Below are 13,879 nucleotides of genomic sequence, written 5' to 3'. Positions count from 1 at the left end.
GAGCCAGGCAGCAGGAATGCAGCCCACATCTCCATCAACAAAGGGTAGTTTCAAATCACAACTGTAACCCTACTCAGAGCAGAGAAGGAGGATCTCAGGGACTTGCTGGCTTTTGACCCAGAAGAAACAATGAAAGGCTTAGGTCCAAGGAAAAACCCTGATTTAAATGAAAACATATAGAGTCATAGAGACAGTCATCTGATATCCTCTTCCTCTCTGATATCTACAGGTATAGCCAGGGGTATTCATCCACACACGTAGGCATACACTCAACACAGATACACAGACACCCACACTCATACAGATATACACTACCAAATCACAGAAACACACACTCACAAAGTAAACACATAAATCATTTTTAATGGCAAACCCAGGATTTAAGCCTTAGTTTCCCCATTTTCCAACATAAAGATGTGACTATCAACCTTTGTGAGTGAAACGGAAGAAGGCAAAGAGAAATACTTCTCAAAATAGGTTAGATGTCTGTGAAGTGTAGTCAGCAGTTCTGGGAACAAGCAATGGCTTCTGGAAGAGGAAATCTATGTATTGTCAGCAAAGCCGGGTCCAAATGAGAGCAAATGGTTACAGTTAACAATATTGTGAGTTGTAAATGTAATTTGGGACAAGACACAAGACATGGTAACTTGAGAACAGGACATAGGTCAGGCTCATTTCCCCTCCTACTGAACTATCATCACCCCAAATTTGTTTTAGGCATTGATTCCAATTTAGAAGCATTTCTAAAACTGTTGAACAGGTTTTTTGGGAGGAACATGGTCCAGTGTTCCATTTTGATCCCAGGAATTCTCACAGTCTGGAGCATGAGAGGCCTTCGGGGCACCCACTGGGTTGAACTGTTATGACTGCCATTGTATTTTTGGTTGTGGAAGGTTCTCAGTTTTCTAGGATCTATACAAAGAGCAAATATTATATTGTTTTTGAAGAGAAACTTGGCCCGTTGTATACTTAACCAGGTAACATGAAGAAAGTCCTTAGCAAATCTATGGAATTTGTTAAGTAAAATAGGCTCACAGAGAATGAGAGACTATGAACCTAAGGGTGCTGGAATTCAGTTTTATAATTTTCAGGGCATCCTTACTGTGTTTTCTGCTAAACAAGATGGCTAAAACTGTTTTTTGATTCTCTGATTTGTCTTCAGGGTCAAAGAAGGAAGCTGATTTCATGGTTGGTTTTCATAGGAACTTACTTGCCACAAGTTAGAATCACCTTGGTAGAGAACCTTCTGTGAAGAATTGTCCTGAGAGCCTTAACTGATGTGGAAGCTGCACCCCAACTGTGAGCGGCACCTCCTGGTAGCAGATATGAAGGAATGGCAGAAGGACAGTTCCTAACTGACCTTCTGACCTTGCTTGCCCTTCCCTCTGGCAGTTCTGATGCTGCTGATAATTCCTTTGCTGATATCAGAAGAAGTGTTTCCAGGCTTCCTTTGTAAAGTAAGGACCAAAGGACTCCCCATGAACCTTTTGGTTTTCAACACTATATCGGGACTGCTGAGGCTCTTAGCCTCAAGGACTAAGCAAGGACAAGGTTCTCAGCCTCTCAGGGTATAATTCACGCTGTTGCTGCTATTTTAGCATAAGATGGAGGCTTAGAAAAATCTTTAATAAATATATGTATTCATGCCATTAGTTTTAGAAAATCCTCACTAACACACATATTAATCAAATACTCTTAATAATATACACTTTATAATAGTCATAGGTGATATGGCTAATGGATCTGATTACTATCAGAAAGAAATCAGGTTCTAGAGCTATCATAAGGAATAAAAGGGGAGCATGGCAAATGGAGGGAATGGCCCCACCAATTAATTCTCCCTCCTGCCAATTCAAAAGCCTGCAGCAGCACCTAATCTCAGCCAATCACTTTTTATTGAAAAGAGCTTGGCTAATCCAGTCAGGAGAAAAATACTTTTATTTTCTTCTTGTTTGTACATTTTCAAATCAAGACTCTCACAATCTGTGCATAAATGATGTTATTACTGCTGTTTCACAGTGGGGGGAAAGAGACTCAAAAGAGAATAAATGAAGTGCCACTTTAAATAAAAAAATAAAGACTAACCCCAAGAGATGACAAAAGGGGAAAAGACTGGAGAAGAAGAGGCACTTCGTGTTCTAGCAGTTGACCACACAACTGAAGCCAGAGGCAGGAAAATAAACAGGATGTTAGAAATTTAGTCACAAGGATTTGAGAAAAGTGCTAAGAAGTTAAAAATGACTTGATGCATTGCAAAGAAAAAACAAATCTAGCTCCCTTCCATCCCTTTGCCTCTGGGCTACTGGAGCTGAAGAGATGGCCCAGAGTTAGTTCATCCATTAAGAACTCCACAGAAATCCATCCTATCAGGGACATAAGATTTCTTTGTACTTTTCACCAGAAGACAAAGGACAAGAGCCCTGGCTGTCAGCAGGAGGGGAAAAAAACTATCCTCTGCACAATGGGGCAATAATCAACAGTCAAATTTCAGTCTGCTAAAACAAAGAGTGCCCTAGCTGCCCATAACCCAAGACTGTCCCCACAGCTCTGTCTACTGGTGCTGGATCTGTGGTACTTCTGTCTCTTAGGACTGCCCCGAGAGACTGGGGCACAGAGTGTATAGCAACTACATGAGTTGATTTGTCCACTTTCTCCCTTACTTTGCACTCACAGTTCTCTATCCCCACATATGTCTCTGTGAAACATGCCCTTTTATCTGTACACGTTTACACAACATGCATTAGTACTGTGCATTATACATGTCTGTAAGTGGAGTTTTCTCATTATCCGACGTCTCTGTCACATCTCCTCCTGCTTTGTGATCTCATCACACTGGCAAGAGCATATTTAACCCATTGCTTTTTGCTGTGCACAGTATCCCATTATGAACACTCACATTGTGCCCATGCCTATAGCCGCACAGACATGCTTTGGCGCTCATTATAGACAAAGGTGAGAAATTCTATGGGCTACCTCTCAGGGAAGAGCATTACTGAGCCAAGGGGGTATGCACACACAATGTAGCTGAGGGGTGCCCCTTGACAGCCACAAAAAGGGCTCCAGCAGGGGATAGAAGCTCTGAAGCCAAAGGGCAAATCATAGTTCTTTAATGGCAGCTATCTGCATTTGTACATTCTCTGACATCTCAGCCCACTTCCTCCATCTATAAAAATGTAAGTAATGACAGTGCTTATCTCGTGGAGTTATTGTGGGAATTAAATGGGACACCAAAGTGCTCAGCACATTATTGTGTGTCTAATCAGCAAGTAAGTGGAGTCATAGGTTATCTTTTTTTTGCCATCCACTAAAATGTTTGACCTTTCAGAGGACTGGATCTTCAGAATAGGTCTGTAGCGCTCACAGACCCCCCGCCTCGTTGCACAGACAGGGACAATAAAAGCAGAGAGAACTAGGTCTGTACACAGGGTTTACTGAAGATGGAGTGTGATCGGAGTGCATGACCCAGGTTCCTGAAGCTGTTCTTCCCCTTGCTAGATAAGGCCCACAGCAGCGTTATCACTCCACTCACAGTGGCAGTGGGAAAGCAGAATCTACCCACTGGTCTCAGCTTGCATCAGGTATCACACAGGCTTTACATACTCCCATCCACAGCATGAGCTCCTAGGAGTGTTTCCAGACACCGTGATCTTTTATATCACGCTTCCCAGAATACACACTGTGCATCTGTCTATGGGCAGAGGCTACTTTTTCATTCCTGGCCACCCAGACCCAAAATAACATCACAGGAAATGTATTAATTGAAACACTGCTTAGCCAATCACATAAGCATATTGCTAGCTAGCTTTTACATCTTAAATTAACCCATCTCTATTAATCTTGCGGCCTACCAGTAAGGTTCCGTCCAGCATCTGTCTCCTGTGGCACCTATGGCTTCTCTCCGACTCTGCCTACTCTCTCTCTACATCTATCTGCTTGGAATTCCCTTGCCTTATTCTACTCTGCAATAGGCTCAAAGCAGCTTTATTCATCAACCAATGGTATTCACAGCTTACATAGGGGAATCCCACATCACCTTCCCTTTCCTGTCTAAATAAAAAGGAAGGTTTTAACTTTAACATAGCAAGATTACATACAACACAGTTCTCAAGCAAGAATTATAGTTACAATATTTATATCTACTTTATATTTTATCATAACTAAGGAAAATTTTATCTATTATTCAACTCCATCAAAGACCCCAGAAGGATAAAATATTACCTAAGTTAACAGGAAGTGCATTGTAAGCAACTCCCAAAACTCTAGAATTGACAGAGACATCTCGCTGCCTGGACAGTCACCCAAAGATCTTCTGCAACATTGGGGTACCCAATCTTCAGCCTACAGGCCCATAGTATCCAGCAGACTTTTCAATGAAGCAGGAAATTCCAAAGAAAGTTCCACCTGTATTGGCAGTTTGTCAGTCACTTTCTTCTGTGTTCTGCAGAATGCCTGGGCAGACTCTTTCATGAAGCAGGAACCCCAAAGAAGTGTCCCACCTATAGTCAAGTTGAGCAGTCATTTTTCTGTGGGTCCAGTTCATATAACATAACATCAAGCAGTCCAGGCAAGAGCAGTTTCTTGCCCAAATGGCTAGCAAATTCCATAAGGAGCCTCTTCGATGCCCATCATCCTCTTAAAGTAGATTGGTGGTGCCAGGAGCAGATGTGTCTCATTGTCATAAAAAGTCCTCAGTTCTTAAAACATTTTAAATGTCATATTCTGTTAGTCTTTGAAAGGTTTGAAGAATGCCTATGCATCTGAAATACATCTCTGTACATCTAGAAAACCTAACTAGCATGACTAGATGCTTGACTATTATAGATTATCTATTAACCTGTATTTCTTAATTATACATTATATTTCTAAATTAGCTTCACAAACACAATGCCTTAATCAAGAGCAGGAATGAATATATATATATATATATATATATATATATATATATATATATAGTGTAGATGTATAACAAAATTGACCTTAAGTTTGTATTAATAAACCAAGATCCATACCAATGCAAAGTATTCATCTCTATAGCATATCACACTTTTAATGTAAACAAACATTTATAAACAATATTTGGGAATTTGGGCATAGTTCTCTCCAAACTGCTTTTTGTTGGGTGAAGCATTTTTGGGTGGGTGTTCATGAAGAACTGTCAGATGGTCTTGGTTCATCAAACCACATTAGTCTGGAAGGAATTCACAGGTTCTCATCCTCTGTGGAAACAAAATCAGAACCTCTTTTCCAAAACAACATATCCTTAGACCCAAATTTTGAAGTCAAGATACCTTTAAAGTATATATATTGGTATATTCATAGCAGCACTGTCTGTCATAGCCAGAATCTGGAAACAACCTAAATGCCCTTTGACCAAAGAATGGATAATGAAAATGTGGTACATTTACACAATGGAGTACTACAGAGCATAAAAAAATATGATGACATCTTGAAATTTGTAGGCAAATGGATGGATCTAGAAAATATCATATTGAATGAGGTAACCCAGACCCAGAAAGACAAATATCATTTGTACTCACTCATAAGTGACTTTTAGACATAAAGTGAAGAAAACCAACCTATAAATCACAAACCCAAAGAACCTAGACAACAACGAGGACCCTAAAAGAGACATACATGAATCTAATCTACATAGGAAATAGAAAAAATACAATATCTCCTGAGTAAGTTAGTAGCATGAGAACCATGAGAGAGGGTTGAAAGGGGGGTAGAGTAAGGGAAGGGGGCAGAGAAAAATGTATAGCTCGATAAAATCAATAAAAAAGAAAAAAAGGACATATGTTGCTCTAGATTAGCAGCACATACAATGAAATGTCTCTCTGTACTTAGCTCCTTCACAGTAAAAAAATTCAAAGAAAATACAATAATATACATAACCCAGTCTCACTGTGTATTTTCCATATTTACATGGCTTTTTTTTTACTTCTTTAATCTATGACTGTCTGTACTCTGTCCCTTTAAAGACTTTGTTTTTTTTTTAAAAAAAAAACTGTTTACTTCTTTTTATAACTATTCCTTCTCTCTGCAAGCCTATGTATATTTATCCAACACCGTGACCCATTTAGAGGTCTTTTCTATCTGGATTTGTCTTTATTGCACGTGTATCTGTAATTATTTTTTGACTATTAACATGGTGGAGGCATGTTCACTGCCTCTGGGAGCCATGCACATTGCCCAGCTCCAAGGTCACAGCAGGTCTGTATCACAATTAAGCAATTTGTAACATGCTGCTCAAGGAACCCATTTAAGTGATCAGCCTCCTGAAAGAGCCAGAGCTGTTCCCACAACTAGCATGAACCAGTAAGCCACCATTTTGAAACCATGTGGGGTTTTTTTGTTTGTTTTGGTTTCTGTTTTTGTTTTGATGCTAATGCTGAATTAGGAAGACCTCTCTTAAAACAGTTGTGACACCCCTGTTCGTCACCAGCAAACAGAGCCCATCCAGGAAAAAAAAAAAAAGTGGCTACCAAGAAGCCATGCTTAACTATGTTCTTCTGTGTCTAGAATTCCTTTCCAAGCTTTCTCAGGTTTTACATGAATGTAGTCAGCCACACATTGGCATCAGAGGCTGCTTGTTTATTCCTAGCAACCCAGACCCAAAATAACCTCACAGAAACTGTATTAATTAAAACACTGCCTGGCCAATCATTTAAGCATATTGCTAGCTAGCCCTTATATCTTAAGTTAACTCATCTCTATTAATCTGTGTATCACCAAGTAGTTGTGGCCTACCAGTAAGGTTCTGTCCAGTGTCCCAGCATCTGTCTCCTGCATCGCCTACATGGCTTCTCTCTGACTCCGCCTACTCTCTCTATATATTTATCTGCTTGGAATTCCTGCTTTGCCCTATTCTGGGGTGCAATAGGCCCAAAGCAGCTTTATTCATTAACCAATGATATTCACTGCATACAGAGGGGAATCCCACATCACCAGTCTGCCCTACAGCCAGCACCACAGGTCTTAACTCTCTCCTGTTCCATGTCCTTTCATTTTTCATGGGCATTCCCCGCTCCCTCAACAAACTTCTTACACCCTTATCTCTGGCTCTCAGTCTGTCTCCAGGGAGACCCACTAGCACAGTAGAGAAATGCATATGGTGGCACTTGCTATCATGTGATCATCTGGCTTTAAGTCATGCACTGCTGCACTTCTATGACATCCAAGTTATGAGTGCATGAGTCTTAAATTGTGTCTTGAGGCAAGACTACTTCTTTACAAAAATGACAGCTATCTTTACAAGAATCAATGACCACTGATCCATGTTATCTATTTTGTGATGTGATCCAATGTCAATTGACAAACATTTATTCTATACTAGTCTACTCTACTTAAATTTGTCTTCTTTGGTGTTTTCTCAATATTTTATAATTTTTAAATATAGGTATATCTCTGAATATATTCATCACTTAATTAGCACTCCAAAGATAAATCAAGACAGATGCATTTTTTTTCATAAATACCTTGTCTCTAATAGCTAATAGAATCAGTAGGTAACATTTGGTTAAATAATATCTACAATGTGTTTCAGCTCTATTATTATTCCTATTAACTAATGAAATTTCAGAATGTGAAATATCCATAAAGTAATACAATAAGTCAAGAATTATAGAATTTTTTAAAAAGTCCAATATAATTCTAAGACAAAAACTGAAGGTCAGAGGATATATAAATATGTAAAGGTAACTTATTCAAAGCTACAGTTTTTCTTTTAAGATTAAAAATGTAGTATGTAATATGTCATCATACTGTAGGTTTATGAATTCCTTTACACACAGAGAGAGAAGAAAAAAAGGTAAGAAGAGAGAGAGAGAGAGAGAGAGAGAGAGAGAGAGAGAGAGAAATCAGTGTTAAAAAAAAAATAATTCCCAACCAGGAGGAATTTCAACACCCAACGCCATCTGGCAATATCTGCAAACGTTTATTGCTGTTCCAGTGAGAGCCAGGGGGAGGCCACTGGCCTGTAGTGGGCAGAGGAAGAGCCTCTGCAGAATGTCCTACACCGCAGGAGACAGTGCAAGGGAAACAGGTACATCACCCAAACAGGCAGAGGTGCTCAAACCGAGGTTCTACTTGTTTTATTGAGAGCAAAAGGCAAATGAAATATTCTGCTTATGATTTCACAGTGATTCATTTCTTTATTGAACTGAATAATATCTCTCATTTCTTGAGAGAAGAAACTTAGAACACTGAGTACCAGAGAGGGTCAGAGTAGATCTGCCTTTTAGACAAAAAGATAGTGGTTTTGAATTTTATCCAAATATCTTATTGGACAGGAATGTAGGAGGCTCCTTAGAGATCACAATGGAAATTTACGATCCAGTCTAGAAGGCTTTCCCCCAGACACCCGTAGTTCTTCCGTTCGTTTGGAGGCTTCTTTCAAACTTAAAGAACCTATTTTTAAGTACCCATTGAATGATACTATTTGGTTTTGTTGTTGCTGCTGTTTTGTTTTGTTTTGTTTTGTTTTTAAACATAATAAGTCTCCATGAAACGTTCTGATTATGCGAGGTAAAGGATAGTATTTTTCAGGACACGTATTTTCTAGAAATACCTTCTGATTTTATGTGGCTATGACTATGGCAGATTAGTTATTTTTAACTGTATCTTCTGAATTATTAAAATTTAAGCTGGTCATTTAAAAGTCAAAGACATCGTTTAAAGTACCACAGGAAAGTATTCATGGGTGCATTTAACTGCAGAAGGAAAGGTTTAAAAAAAAAAAAAAAAAAAAAAAAAAAAACTATTGAATCTTTATTTGATGATCAACGTGCGCCCTCTACCGAATCGGAGAGATATAATCTCGGATCTGTTTTAATTCTCAGGACTCAACCCGCAGAACACCACTGCAAGCATCTTTCTAGTTAGTTAATCTGAAAAAAATAAAACTGTGAACCCTATATATACTTTGACTAAAAAAAAATAAGTGAAGATGAACTGTTCCTTGCACTACATTAAAGAGCCCCATTATGAGAGATCTCCCACAAAAATCCCCAAACGACAGTGGCAATAGGAAAATTACAAGACCACCGCTACTCAACCCAAGAACCGAGTGGTATTTGTATTAGGTCTAGTTCCTTTGCTCCTGTATCAGAGAAAGAGAGTTACACTTTTACACTGTACCATTGATCCTTGAAGTTTTAAGCTCTCAAACACGATGGTGAGTTAACAACAGACAAAAAAATCACTGAGGTGGTTAAAACAAATATCCCGGGAATTCCGTGGAAGAACAAAGTTCTTCCCATTCCAGCTGTGCATTCCCCCGATCCCAAACGCTGGTAAAATGCCCGGAGCCCGGGACCTCCCGCCTAAAAAGGATGCTAGTGAAAGGCGCGGAAGATAGATGCTGGAGAGGGGCTTGCATCGCGGGTTGAAGAAGCAGTACCCCAGTTCTTACCTGCGCTCCGACCAGGAGACAGCTGCGGAGAATCAGCCATCCACAAACGTAGGGGAAAGCCTCCAGCCAGGCCATGTCCAGAGCCGCCCAAGGCACAAGCAGCGTCTGGGTCCCAGATTCGACTACTTGGCCAGTGCTAGGCAAACTTGTGATGGGGAGTGAGGCACAGTTGGGCAGCTGGAGCGCGGGAGCCACCGGCTGGGAGTCTCAGGTCTGGCCGCCTGCACCCCTAAGTCTGAGAACCCGGATTCCGGGTGTGTCAGCTCCGGGTGGTCCCGCCTTCCACAGTGCACAGCCTCAGGGAGGCGGCGGAGGATGCAGGCGCGTCCTTTGCCTGTCACTCAGTCCGCAACCCATGAGCCCCAGACCAAGAGATTCCCCAGGCAGGGCTGCGGCCACACTAGACTCCCGCTGTGTATGCTTCTCTGTAGTGGGTTCTGAGTCCCCACGCAATCTGTGGGGACGCCTTGAGTCCTAGGAGGAGTAGCCCAAAACTTTCCTCCTTCCCATACGCGTGCTGACCATCCACCACCACGAAGCCAGTGTGACAAAGTCTTCCGGGGGATGGGGGTGGGGCTGTAGCTGTCCACTGCACAATCTACATACAACCCCCTGAAGACCGCTGATTCATTTTCTCTTCACTACAGTGATATTTCCTGGGTAGGAAGGAATAGAAGCGGACAGGTATGTAAGGAGTATGTGGAGTGTGTGAGTGTGTGTGTGTGTGTGTGTGTGTGTGTGTGTGTGTGTGTTTTCCACAAAAATTACTAATGAAACATAGAATTTGGGGTATAAAAGGTCATGAGACCTTCAGTCCTGAGAAAGCTCACAGTACCAAAGGAAATGTTCTGGTTACTTCTGGCAGCGTTTTTGCTGTGTGGCTTTTTGAGTTTGTTGGGTTTTGCCTTTTAGTTATCCATGAAGACACATTCTGACCAGCATCAGGACCTACCGGTGCAGTAAAATGCATGTTTCTTCTTTTCAGAGTCACTGAAACACCCCTACGATTGTCCTCAGATGGGGAGTTTTGTGTAGATCATAGACGATTGTCTTCAGTCGTTTAAACGCAGTTCTTAAAAAGGTGTGCTCAAAATGGAGGCTTATTACAAGTACTCGAACACCACTAGCCTCTTGCTAACCTTCTCTCACTTGGTCTGATAGTAATTTTTAGAGAAGCAAAAATTTATATCTACTGTTCTGGGGAGCCGGTGGTCTGGCAGAGTGGGTTCTGACTGCAGGTTCTTCTCACTATAACCTCACATGGCAGAAACTGTGAGGGCATCTACCAGATTCCCTCATTAGAGCACTGCTATTTATGAGACCAAGTTGGAAGCACCTCAGCCTCACTTCCTGGAGTTAGGCTGCAAGAGTATGAATTCTGGTAGAACATATATGTTCTGTCTATAGGTATTCTCTTTGGGAAAGTTGAGCTTAAAATACCGCCTCCTCTAAGGGAGATGCTCAGTCGGACTTTCTTTGGACCTCCAACTCCCAAACAATGACAGGAAGACTTTTATGGATTGTGAAAGCTTGGCCTTAACTTGGACTTCTTCCCAACTAGTTCTCAAAACTTTAACCTATTTATATTAACCTATGTTTTGACATTTGGCTTTTTACCTCTCCTCAATATAGTAGGTCTCACTTCCTCTGTGTCAGGCTGGCAAATGCCCTACCTTTCAGACTCTTCCCTTAATGTTCCTCACTCTCCCTGGACGTCCAGCCTATTCTCTCCTGCCTGGCTGTTGGCCATTTAGCTTTTTATTAAACCAATCAGAAGGTGCCTTAGCTGAGACAAATCTTCACAGTGTATAAAAAGATTACTCCACAACAAAGTGTACTTATTGTGGTTAGTATTGCTGCTGCTGCTGCTGCTGCTGCTGCTGCTGCTGCTGCTGCTGATGATGATGATGATGATGATGATGGGCCGGGGGGGGGCGATAATTGTGGTTGAAACACCTCAATGGGCAAAGGGCTGTGGTGAACAGAATACTGTCTATATTAGAATATGCTCTCCAAATATTACTTGTACAACTTTATTCTCACCTTAACTTTTAATGTTTTGATCAGTGCCAAAAGTTTCTCCTTTTAATGTATCTAAATCTACCCAAGTTTTGTCTCACAATGCTGTGGATCAAATCATGGCCTCCACGTGTAAGGTAAGACTCTACCACTGAGCTAACTCAGCATTTTAAATAGTTTCTTCTTTTGATTTCCAGCCAAGATATTGCATACTGGCATTTGCATAAACTAAAAAAGTTATAATCTTTTCATCAATCATCATTTCTCATTCTCTTGCAATGTTCATAATTTTAATGTTTAAAGTATCTATTTAAATGGCAATTTGACAGTTTCTCTAAGTACCTAGTAAGATCCCCACTATCCTACATTGGACACCAAAAAACTGTCAACATAAAAAAGAAACACTTTTGAAATAGTGTTTATTATTTCTCATTAATCAAAATACAAGGGACACCCCCTCCCAATTAAACTCGAGGAACGGGAAACATGGTCCTCTGTGAGAAACTTCATAAATCATAAAATAAAATATGTCTCTAAATATTCAGGTGACAAATGGGCAGGACGCCCCCCCCCAGAAGATCCCGGGACTGTCTTCAGTAAATTAGGGTTTCCTGTAAGATAAGCTACCAACCTCTGTCAAGCTCCTGGGGCAATGGGAACCAGAGTCCATCGAGTCCACTGTACATTTAAGACTTTGTCTTATGGACACAGCAAATGCCGGGGCAGATACATAGGCCAATACGCACAGCTTTGGCTTCTTGGTCGACAGCACTACCTCTCTTCATAAGTCGGGATGTTCCAAGCAGCAAATTTCAAATAGTCGGAGGATCTTAAGTATAAAAATGGCCAAATTAGTCAATCAGTATAGCATCTATTGTTCATGTATGTGTGTATGTATATTCATGTATGCAAGGATGGCTGTGTGTGTGTGTGTGTGTGTGTGTGTGTGTGTGTTTCTTGTTCTGTTTTGTTTGAAACAAAGTCTCTTATTAGCCTGGAACTCACCAAATAGGCCAAGTTGACTGACCAACCAGTCCTAAGGTCTCATGTGTCTTCAATCTCCTAAGTACTGGGATTACAAGTATGTACCATCTCTCCCAGACTTTTTTATTTCAGCAATCACAGTTTCCTCTCCCTCCCTCTCTTCCCAGTCCTTCCCCTTTTAATCTTCATCAACTCCTCCCCTTTTCTCCCCAGAAAAGGGCAAGCCTCCCATGGATATCAACCAGCTATGGTATATCAATTGCCCTGAGACTAGACGCTTCTCTTCTATCAAGGCCAAATGGGGCAACCCAGTAGGAGGAAAAGGTACCAAGAGTAAGCAACAGAGTCAGATACCGCCCCTACTCCGACTGTTAGGAGTCCCACAAGAAGACTAAGCCACAAAACTGTAACATATGTGCTGTGCAGAGGGCCTAGGTCAGTCCCATACACACTCCCAGGTGGGCTGTTCAGTCTCTTCTATGAGCCAAGGCTAAACTGTGGGTTTTCTGATGGTGTCCTTGATCCCTCTGGCTCCCACAATCCCTCTTCCCCGTCTTCCACAGGATTCTCCGATCTCCACCTAATGTTTACTATGGATCTTTGCATCTGCTTCGGTCAGTTTCTGAGTGAAGCTTTTCTAATGACAACTGGGACAGGCAACAATCTCTAAGTACAGGAGAATGTCCCCTCATTGACTGTTTTTGCCAGTCATGTTTGGTTCTCTCCGAGGTCTCTTAGTTGTGTATCCTCAAAAGGGATAAGATCAAAAGCACAAGTGATGTGGAGCAAGGGGAACACTCCTACATCGCTAATGCGAGTGCAAACGTCTACAGCCACTTTAGAAATCAATAAGAAAATTGAGAAGTGACTATCTCAAGATTCAGTTATACCACTCCCAGGCATTTGTCCAAAAGACACTCCACCGTACCTCAAGGACAACTATATTCATAGCAGCTTTATTCATAATGAGCAGAAACTGGAAACAACCTAGATATTCATCAACCAAAGAAAAGAAAATGTGGTACATTTACACAGTGGAGTAGCACTCAGCTGTTAAAAACAACGACATCGGCTGGGCAGTGGTGGTCTACACCTTTAATCCCAACACTCAGGAGACAGAGGCAGGTGGATCTCTGTGAGTTTGAGGCCAACCTGATCTACAAAGTCAGTTCCAGGACAGCCAGAGCTGTTACATAGAGAAACCCTGTCTCTAAAAACCAAAAAATAAAATTTATATCATGAAATTTGCCGGCAATTGGATGGGACTATAAAAGATTATCCTGGCTGAGGTAACCCAGACCCAGAAAGACTAACATAGTATGTACTCACTTCTAAGTGGATATTAGCAGTAAAGAGTAACTGTAATGACTCAGCCACACAACATGGCTGACACTTCCGGGTTCCAGGGCCATGCACACAAGCCCTCAGGCAGAAGTGCCTAATGGCCCCGGGAATCTTAAAGGA

General features: G+C 41.2%; 1 protein-coding gene across 1 annotated transcript in view; it reads right to left on the bottom strand.

Annotated features, from left to right (window-relative positions):
• The window catches only part of Pth2r (parathyroid hormone 2 receptor), a 79,269-nt gene extending 69,495 nt beyond the window's left edge, over window positions 1-9,774 (bottom strand). The window contains exon 1 of the mRNA XM_041631909.1: window positions 9,413-9,774. Coding sequence (XP_041487843.1) covers window positions 9,413-9,487 — 75 coding nt within the window. The 5' untranslated portion in view covers window positions 9,488-9,774. The remainder of the gene's footprint in view (window positions 1-9,412) is intronic.
• Window positions 9,775-13,879: the final 4,105 nt, after the last annotated feature.

This window comes from Microtus oregoni, unplaced genomic scaffold (assembly GCF_018167655.1).
Source record: "Microtus oregoni isolate MIOR12 unplaced genomic scaffold, Mior012 000038F_ref0000394, whole genome shotgun sequence".
NCBI classification, from domain to species: domain Eukaryota; kingdom Metazoa; phylum Chordata; class Mammalia; order Rodentia; family Cricetidae; genus Microtus; species Microtus oregoni.
Note: the sequence above shows the minus strand (reverse complement) of the source record. Positions and strands in the feature narration are given on the sequence as shown.